The 10,674-nt window shown below is 42.0% G+C and overlaps 1 protein-coding gene across 1 annotated transcript; it reads right to left on the reverse strand.

The window, feature by feature from the left end:
- Positions 1-335: 335 nt before the first annotated feature.
- On the reverse strand, positions 336-8,178 carry LOC143621957 (uncharacterized). The gene is made up of 7 exons (XM_077093224.1): positions 7,603-8,178; positions 7,080-7,316; positions 4,049-4,351; positions 3,657-3,955; positions 3,113-3,173; positions 2,610-3,055; positions 336-648 (listed from the first exon to the last, which is right to left on the reverse strand). Exons 1-7 carry the CDS (start codon positions 8,176-8,178, stop codon positions 336-338), a joined length of 2,235 nt encoding a protein of 744 aa, XP_076949339.1.
- Positions 8,179-10,674: the final 2,496 nt, after the last annotated feature.

The following is a 10,674-nucleotide window of genomic DNA, read 5'->3' on the forward strand; positions in this document are numbered from 1 at the left end:
TCAGCCAAAACTCTCGATCGGTTTGCGATCGGAGAGTATAACCCCGAACGCTCGTAAGGAACGCCGGGGTCAGCACCTCCTCAGCGGTGTAGTAGCCGGTGGCCACGGCGAACTGCGGGACAGACATCTCGAATGTACGCTGGCCAAGGGCAAACGACACCGCATGGGGCTCGGGGAACTCGGTGGGCAGATGTCTGAAAGTGGAAAAAAACTCACTTGTGATCTCGACGTACTGTGCCGAGTCAACCGTGAGGACCTGAACCCACCGAGCACTCAACATAGCCCGGACGTCCACTTCCTGGCCCACTACACGGAGCAGGGACCAGTTGATCGTCCTATGTCGGAAGAGCTGCATCGCCATGAAACGGTGATATAAGGCCTGCTCCTCCGACAAAACGAGCAAATCGAAGAATGATATGAGGAATCTGGTGGACGTCCCCTAAGATTGACTCCCAAACCGTATCGGAAGTAATTTGGGATCTCATCCCCATCATACCTGATCTCCCGTGGTGGATGCACCACGGGCTGTGGGGGTCTGGAGCTCCCCTTAGACGTGCAACGGGACCACGTCGTCCCGCACTAGCTGGTCGCTCCCTCGGCCGCTTGTGCCCGGCGGCACCAGATGAAGATCCTGGGACGTCTGACATACTGCACGATAGAGATAGAATATCAATATATGACACGAAAAACAAGAAAAATTTGGGATACCTATATACAACTAAAATAAACCCAGGTATCTCCGCCCGAATGGAGATTGAGTACGAGCGGATAACCTAAATATGGTTAACGCTCCAAATCCCAAAACACGATACTACACACGACTCGACTCGAAAAAAACTGACTCAAATTCACAGACACAACTGACAATTGTCTCGAAAAACGCGCAACACAATGAAACTACATCGGGATTCACACGATCGGGCGGTTCGGGTCTCGAAATTCATTTATATTATTATAATATTAAATTAAATTATTATGTTATATTAAATGTTATTAAAATTATGAATTAGTTCATATTATATATATATATATATATATATGTGTGTATATATTAAATTAATGTGTTTTATAAAAAATATTATTAATAATATTACTATTAGTAATTAAAATTTGTTAAAATTTTATTATTTTAGGTTATGTATTATTATAATATTAGATTATATTAATATATTAGAAAATATTATTAATATTATTATTAGTATTAATTAGAATATTAAAATGTGATTATATGATATTATATATATTAAATATTAAAAGTAAGTTTTTATAATTCTTATATTAAAATAATATTAAAATATTAAAATATATTAAAATAATAATAAAATATTAATTAAATTATCATTATTTTTTTATTTTCAATTCAAAACCCGACCTGACACCAACGTTTAAAATCTCAACCCGACAAAAACTCGTCCCGCCAAAACCCGACAACCAAACCATAAATAACCCGACACAACCCGAACCACATTCAAATGATAATCCAAACTTAGTTCTGGCTCACAACTCGACTGACTTCCTCACCTACACACCCCAACCCAACCCGAACACCATAACACATCTAAATCCCAACTTAACATCGAAATCAAAATCAAATTAATCACTCAATTAAGCTTACCTCGGTAATCGAGAAATAGGAAAATCACAAGAGGCAGAAGTATGAGAATGGTGAACACGGTAGTGAACGGAGATGGCTATAGATGATGAGGGCGGGTGGAGGACGACGGCGGTGGTGAGAATGGATGACGGAGGCCGATGATAACGGTGACCGTGGTGGTAGGTATGATAGAGAGATGATGATTATTATGTAAGGTGAAGGTGGTGGTGATTGGAGTGGTGGTCGAAGGTCGCCGGAGGTGGATGAGTGAGAGAGATGAAAGTGAGAAGGTGGGGAGGAGGTTTTATGTGTGTGATATATATAGAAATAAATATTAAAATATTATTATTATTTAATTAATTTTAAAATATTGTTTTTCAGGATAATCTATGGCCCATCGCGTACGCGCCCCAAACTAGCTAAATTAGGGTTTTGCCACCATCGCGTAGCGCGATGGTGGCTGGTCTGGCGTCATCGCGTTACGCGATGACGTCAGGAATGTCAAGATAACCATCGTGTAGCGTGATGGTTATCCTTCCAGGACCATCGCGTAGCGCGATGGTCCCCGGTGAACAGAAAGTTTTATCAATTTGGGTTCGGGCATTTTCCAACCCGGTCACTTTTCGACATCCCGAAATCACCCTGAACACATTTCCTAAGTCAGAATTTGCAATGCGTACCTGGATTGACGTTAAATTAACCAACTGCTTACCGAACTTCCATGACGCACACTTCACCAAAAGCCTCCCCACACTTGGGATTTGCTGCACAAAACTCGAGACAAAAGTCAAACAACGACTCAACAAAAGTAAAATAAACTGGAACATACTTACAAACCCCGGGTTGCCTCCCGATCAGCGCTGAATTTCATGTCTACAGCTCGACAATGCCTCGAATGCATCAATTATCTTCATAAACCGGTGAGGTCACAATGATACTCACCGATTCCTTGTCCATCTTATGTATATCTTCCATCTCCAAATATTGCTTCAACCTATTGCCATTTACCACTTACCGAATGTGGTCATCGAAATCCTCAATCTCAAACTGCTCGTGATTACCAACTCCAACAATCACAAACGGGCCCGTCCACTTACTCTTCAACTTACCCGGGAAAAGTTTCATCCTAGTGTTGTATAACCATACCTTTTGACCAATCTCAAAGCTTTTCAACCGGATCTTTGCGTCATGAACCTTCTTCATTTTCACCTTGTAAGCCGATGCACACTCATACGCTTTATCCCGTAACTCCTCGATCTCGCACAATGCTAATTTCCTAGCTTTACATGCATCATCATAGCTAGTATTAACTACATTAGTAGCCCAATAAGCACGTTGTGCAATCTCAACCGGTAAATGGCAATCCTTTCCATACACAAGTCTATATGGTGTGGTTCCAATCGGCGTTTTAAAAGCGGTTCGGTAAGCCCATAAGGCGTCGGTCAACTTAGTTGACCAATCCTTTCAGTCCGTCCGAATGGTTTTCTGTAAAATCTATTTAATCTGTCTATCTGAAACCTCAACTTCTCCACTCATTTGTGGATGGTAAGGCATTGCAATTCTATGATCCGCCCCGTATCTTTTAAGCAACTTTCCAAATTTAAAATTTTTAAAATGAGACCCCCCATCACTAATAATAGTTCGGGGGATTCCAAACACTTGAAAATATGTTGCTTTGCACGAAATTACAAACTACATAGTGATCATTTGTCCTTGTGGCTATTGCCTCGACCCATTTAGAAACATAGTCAACAGCCACTAGGATGTATAAATTATCGTACGATTTCGGGAATGGGCCCATGAAATCGATCCCCCGTACATCAAAGATATCAATTACTAGGATCGGTTTCAAGGCATCCCATCCCTCTTGGAGATACTCCCGAGTTGTTGACACTTCAAACAACGTGTCGCGAACTCGTGAGCATCCCGAAACACCGTTGGCTAATAAAAGCCACTGGTTAACACTTTTCTCGCGGTTTTCTGTCCGCTAAAGTGACCACCACACGCAGAAGAATGCGCATGCTCAAACACTGATCTAACATCCTCCTCAGGTATGCATCACCTAATCATCTGATCAGCTTCAATCTTGTACAAATCGTGGTCGTCCCAAATATACTGCTTCGCCTGTGACACCAAATGTTTCTTCTTCATCCTTGGCCAACGCTCAGGCAAATCACCTGCAACCTTAAAATTGACAGTATGAGTAAACCAAGGGTTTTGGGACACCGCTAAAATCTGTTCGTCGGGGAAGGACTTATTAATGGGCCAGTCCCAGTCTCCATCCTTTAACACAATCCGGGACAAATGATCTGCAACGACATTTTCTATTCCATTTTTATCCCGGATTTCCAGATCAAATTCCTGCAACAACAAAACCCATCTGATTAACCGGGGTTTTGCGTCTTTCTTGTCCATGAGGTACCAGACTGTTGAATGATCAAAATAAACAATTACTTTGCTACCCCATATGTAAGAACGGAATTTGTCCAAAGTATACACTACTGCGAGAAACTCCTTCTCGGTTGTGGTATAGTTTAACAGAGCGTCCGAGAGGGTCTTGCTCGCATAGTATATGGCAACGGGTTTCTTCTCAACCAGTTGACCCAAAACAGCCCCGACTGCATAATCACTCGCGTCGAACATAATTTCAAAAGTCAATTTCCAGTCGGGTGATTGTAAAATCGGGGCTTCCACTAACTTCTGTTTCAGAATGTCGAAGGCCTTAGCACATTCCTCATTAAAATCAAATGGGGCGTCCTTTAACAATAGGTTACATAAGGGTTTGGTGATGTCGCTAAAACCCTTAATAAACCTCCTATAAAACCCGGCGTGCCCCAAGAATGATCTAATACCTTTGACATTCGTGGGATGAAGTAGAGTAGATATAACTTGAACCTTAGCTCGGTCCACCTCGATCCCACGACTCGACACAACATGGCCCAATACAATCCCTTCCTGGACCATAAAATGGCTCTTCTCCCAACTAAGAACCAAATTTGTTTCAACACATCTTTCTAAAACTCTTTCGAACTGATGTAAACAAGATTCAAAAGATGTACCGAATATTAAGAAATCATCCATGAAGATTTCCAATGACTCCCCCACCATATCTGAAAACATACTCATCATGCTCCTTTGAAAGGTGGCGAGGGCGTTACACAGTCCGAATGGCATTCGCCTAAATGCGAAAGTACCATACGGGCATGTAAACGTGGTCTTTTCCTGATCTTCAGGATGAATAGCTATTTGGTTATAACCCGAATAACCGTCTAAAAAACAATAGAATTTTTGAACTGATAGATTTTCCACAATCTGGTCGATAAACGGAAGCGGAAAGTGATCTTTTGATGTTGCCACGTTTAGTTTTCGATAATCAATGCAATTACGCCACCCGGTTACCTGCAGGGTGGCAACTTCGTTACCTAAGTCGTCCTTGACGACTTGGATGCCCGCCTTCTTTGGGACTGTCTGAGTCGGTGTAAAGCCCTGAATCCCGAGAGCTCCACAGTTGGTATTCATTCAAAATACTTAATGAAATAGTTGAACTTGAAAACCGTTTCTTCCATTAAAACAAACATATCAGAGTGTCAATTTAGCGGAAAACATGAAAAATGAAATAAGTTCCCGAAACCCGAGAATTTTGCCAAAAACCAAATTAAGTATAACTTTTATAAGTCCTTTGAAATAAAATGTCCGTAAACAATTCTTCATTCCAGTATGCCCTTCACCGTCCAAGTAGCTCTGTGCACGTCCAAGCGATAAGGCATCATATTCCTAACCTGAAACTCACACTAACATGCACACAAAGTCAGCTTGAGCTGAGTGAGTTCAAGTTTTAAATAAATATTATCAGTAATGGAAATTATGATAATCATACCAAAAGTTTTAAAAAATAAAAGAGTACATTCATTAAGTCATCATTACCGAAGACTAGACATTCTCATACATATGTAAACATCCTTTAAATACATCCATATATATATATAACAACATATATATATATATAACATTCACGTATAATATTCAGGGTCGAGCAAACGTACAACCCAAACACGTAACATTCAGCGCATGCAAACACAAAGTAGGCATGCACAACATTTAGTAGTCGAAACGACTACAACATTCGCTAAATAGAGGCCAACAATAATTTATATATATGTATATATATTAACATTCCAAGGCCTACCCTATTCTAGCAAGCCTATATAAAGCTGTTTAAAACATTTCATCCAGTAAGAAAACACTTTGGTATGCATGCTAGCCCAAAAGTTAAAAGAGTAAAAAGGGCATCATGAACTCACCTGAAATCAATCGAACACCTGCAACGAGCTAGGAAATTCCTAAGTGCACAATCACAAGCAAGGCCTGCAAATTATACACAACGCGTTACTAAACTAGACCGTAAGAACACTCTTGCCTAATGGGCTGTTCAAGCCCAACACTTTGGCCCCAGGCCCAACAACTTGGCCCGAGGCCCAACCCAAACCCAATTACTTTACCTCAGTCCCTAAAACCTTTCAATTAACCAAATCCACCCTTCAATCCTGGTCGAGGCTAACCATAATGCACAACTCACCCGCCGGTAATTGAATCGAGTCGAATACGCGCGAAATAAATTTTTAAAATCAATTGTCAAACAAATCAGCCCCAAATGGACCAAATTCCCAACTTAACCATTTCATACTTCATAATTTTGTCACCCGAGTTGATAGGGTTGACGGTTCCTTTTTACAACTCCCAATTTAACTTTTAAACAACAATTCGCGCACCGCTGACTCGATTGATCAATCACCAACCAAATCAGCCCCGAGTATCAAAAAACTAATTTTCCCACAGCCCTTAAACCACCCTAGAGCCATGCAAACTGATTCGGTTGGTCATTCGATCAATTAACGCACCAAACTCAACAATAGACAATTCTACACCCGATAAACCCTAGTTTTCAAACTAAAATCAATTGACCGACCTAAACACCTCCAATGGCCATGAATTATAATATGATGTACATGCCATACCTAGTGGGATTTTGATGCGAAAACCTCACTCAAAATAGTCCCGGAAAAGCTAAATTGGACAGCCACCCGGTTAGCCTACAACAAGATGTTTTTCGATCAATACGCGCAATATAAGGATCAATTAACATGTAAAAGGCATGGGGAATCATAAAACCGACCTGGAATTGGATTTTTCACGGCTGAAACTTGGCTGGGCAGAAGAAAAACGAGCAGGGGGGGTCTTAGCTGCGATCGGCCACTAGGAATGAAGTTAGGGTTAGGGTAATTGTTTTATGATATAAAATAACAAGTTACATCCATGTCCCTCCAAATTGAAACATAAGGCATTATGGAAGAAAAGTTAAATGGCTTAACGTACCGAGATGACGTAAAGGCTTCCGAGAAACGCCGAATAAATCCCGAGAATTATACATACTCTACAAGCTTTAATTCTTGAAACCGGAATTAACGGGCGTTACAGTCGGGCTCACCCATGTGATGTCTGAAATGGCGAAAATAATCCCAGCATCGATCCACTTCAGCACCTCCTTCTTCACAACTTCCCGCATGTTCGGGTTCAACCGTCTCTGTGCATCATGCGCGGGTTTCACATCCGGATCTGTCAAAATTTTGTGCATCACAATCGAGGGACTAATCCCTTTCAGATCCACGATGGTCCACCCGATCGCCTGCTTATTTGCAACCATCACCTTCAGCAAAGCGGATTCCTATTCCAAGGACAAGTTAGAAGCTATAATGACAGGCAATTTATTATTCTTACCCAAAAATGCGTATTCAGATCTTCGGTAGTATGGCTGGCAATTCGTGTCTTAACAGGTTTAACAGGTATGAAGCGACGCGCTGAACACAAGTATAAAACATGAATATGACTCGTTTAACTACTTTATATGTCATAACTATAAGACAGTTTTAAGTTTCATGTACCAATAAGAGAAAATGATGGAGTCTAGCCTATTAATTTCAATTATTTAAGAAAATAAAAAAATCACATACCGCACTTTTTTGCTTAATAGGTCTTAACGTGTATTTAGTATGTAACCAATTGTCAGCCCTACTCGGTAGCTCCTTCAGCTCGACTTTCGGTGCTTCCTGTAATGACGGTTTGAGCCCGGTAACGATCTTCTCGGGAAGCGGTTCCACCTGAACCGACCACGGGAATCGATCCCCCCGTAAAGCTGCAACCTCCAGCTTCTTCTCCTCCTCTTCCAGCTGCTTGTTATTCTCCACCTGTAACCTGTCAAATATATAGCACGTCTCCGTTGTGCCATCCGTGTCCACGACCGAGACGTAGAACGGAACGCACTCGTCAATAATGTTCGCCATAAAGCATTCATCATCAACCGGAGAATTATTTACATGTGTGAAAACATTAAGCCTAAGCTTATGGTTACCAAATGCCAAGTCTACAGTACCGGTTCGACAATCGATTTTGGCATTTGCGGTGGCCAAAAATAGCCTACCGAGGATAACCGTGGGCTGTTTGGTCCTCTCACCCGAAATGTAATCGAGAACCAAAAAGTAAACTGGAAAGTAAAAATCTTCCACCTTGACGATCACATCATGTAACATTTCTCATGGAAGTTTCGGTGTCTGGTCCGCGAGAACAACCGTGGTCGCGGCTGCCCAAAGTGGACCAAAGTCATACTGATCGTACAGACTTCCCGGGAGGATGCTAATGCTAGCTCCAAGATCTAGGAGTGCCCGTGTCATCTTAAAATCATCCACCTGAATGGATATGATGGGCGTTCCCGGATCTTGTAGCTTAGGTGGAAGAGCACCCGAAAGAATTGCACTCACATTATCTATAAATCAATCTGTTTAGGGATCTTTCGGTTCCGTTTCTGTATGCACAAATTTTTCAAGTACTTTGCATAGGCGGGAACTTGTTTTATGGAATCTAAAAGAGGAATGTTAATTTTAACCTGTTTAAACCTTTCCCACATTTCTTCCTGCTGTGGGCCCCATTTAGATTCCATCTTTGCCTTCGATGGCTACAACAAAGCATCGGGATAGGGAACGGTTTTAACCTTCCCCTTGTCCTTAGAATTATTGTTACCATCCTTCAGAACCGGTTCGTTTATTTTAATTTCACTGTTATTATTTTCAATTAAAACCGGTTCTGGTTTGTCATTACTGACGACTGTTTCATCAATATCTTCCACCACCCCATCAACTCGAGATGGTGGACCCCCAACCTTATTATCATACTTTTTTCCATTTCTTCAAATACTTACCTGATTGATGTGCTTCTTCGAACTCGAACTCGAACTGAAGTGCTACGGGTTCACTATAGTATCACTCGGTAACTGACCCGCGGTTTTCTATAACTTTGCCATGTCTGCTGCGAGCTGACCAATTTGCTTTGACATTGCTTCTGATGACTTATCCCTCAACTCGAACTGTTTCTACGTCTCTTTTTGATTATCTGTCACAAGCTTCAACAACGCATCTAACTTCGAGTGTACCGACTCATCTGAATTTCCCGAACTACCCTTATACTGGTCCTGATTCTGATTACTCGAAGAACTGTTACCCCGATAACCACCTCTGTTATATCCCCGACTGTTACTCTGACTGTTCGAACCACCCTGACGGTAGCTGTTCTGCTGTCGGTTCTAACTGGACCCCTGAAAGTTCGGGTTCGACTGACTCGACGCATTCCCGTATCTGAAATTCGGGTGATTCCTTAGGCCTGGGTGATATGTATTTGAATGGAACCCTTGGCCCTTAGAATCCCCATACGTGTAACTGACTTCCTCCCGTCGGGGTACTCGTCATCATCATCAAACCCGGGGTAATTTTCTGTCTTATGATCCAATCTGCACAAACCGGGAATTTCACCCCGACCTTACCAACCTCTTTCTTTTTCTCTTTTCGATAGCCCGCGAGTTCTCGTTCCAACTCTGCAATTCTGTCTGACTCGCTCGAGGCTGATTTAACCGATCTGGTGACCCCAACTTTTCGTCTTCATTCAGCGGCTGCTTCTGACTTAGAATCCTCACACATAAACTCAAGGAAATCCCAATCGTCCTCTTCGGGTTGATTCAACAACTGACTATTACAAGAGGCTTTCAAATATTTTCTATCTTCAATGTCAACCCGTCTACGAAACATTTAACCAATTCCCACAACTCAATCTGATGGTGCGGGCACTTCCTAATCATCTCCTTATAACGAGTAAAGGCCTCATGAAACAAATCACCAGGTAACTGTGAAAAATGTCGAATCTCCATCCGGGCTTCATTAGTCTTCGACTGTGAATAGTACTCGTTAAGGAAAACCTGTTGTATCTCAGCCCAGCTCTCAATACTGTGCATAGGTAGCGAGTTGAACCAGTGTTTTGCTTTGTCTTTTAGTGAAAACTGGAACAACCGCAACCGAACCTCATCCTGGTCGTATGTACCATCACCGATAGACCCGCAAATAGCTGAAAAATCTGACAAGTGTGAATACGGGTCTTCCTATCCTAGTCCGTGAAAATGGGGAACTATGTTGATGTAGGACGTAAATGTCAGTTGTTCCTGTACGTGAACCTATGGGACAATCGGTGAGGCACCATCTGAAATAGCCGGTCTGAACCGACCACTAACACCCCGAACCGAAGGCACATAATTCCTTCGTCTGACCCTCGGCTCCTCAAAACCTCCCCGGTTAACCTGAATCAGTTGTCTTCTTTCTTCCCGAAATCTGCCAATTCCCATTCTACCCCTGCCTTGACCTCTACGACCGCCACTCCTCCAACTAACTAGTTCTTCAACCTAAACTGACTGAGTGCACAATAATACTAGACATCAATACTCATATATTAATCAAAGATGGTTACAAATAATTCGTTCTTAATACATGAGAAAAACTGTTAAATACAATACTCTACATCCCGGGTATGACTTGAAGGGTCTAGCCGCGTCTCGGCATCTCTAGGGCTTCGATTTAGATGATATGTAGCATGTATAAGGCCTTGAGATGATTGGAAGTGATGGAATGTTGCTATTCTCCTTGGAAACTGCTCTGGAAACTCGATAATGGCGTCTAGGTTCGTCAAAACGTAATATAACATAAAACCCT

The sequence above is a fragment of the Bidens hawaiensis genome, unplaced genomic scaffold, assembly GCF_021521415.1.
Source record: "Bidens hawaiensis isolate Kalapana, Puna unplaced genomic scaffold, B.hawaiensis_p1.1 tig00003004_1, whole genome shotgun sequence".
NCBI classification, from domain to species: Eukaryota; Viridiplantae; Streptophyta; class Magnoliopsida; order Asterales; family Asteraceae; genus Bidens; species Bidens hawaiensis.

What these genes read in the sequence shown, in the direction of transcription:
- LOC143621957 (XM_077093224.1), bottom strand. Translation starts at nt 8,178, where the DNA reads ATGTTACATGATGTGATCGTCAAGGTGGAAGATTTTTACTTTCCAGTT. An exon ending in CCATTTCAGACATCACATGG is followed by an intron (nt 4,352 to 7,079) that starts GTGAGCCCGACT and finishes CTATTGTTAAAG; the next exon opens with GACGCCCCATTTGATTTTAA. An exon ending in CTTACATATGGGGTAGCAAA is followed by an intron (nt 3,956 to 4,048) that starts GTAATTGTTTAT and finishes TTGTTGTTGCAG; the next exon opens with GAATTTGATCTGGAAATCCG.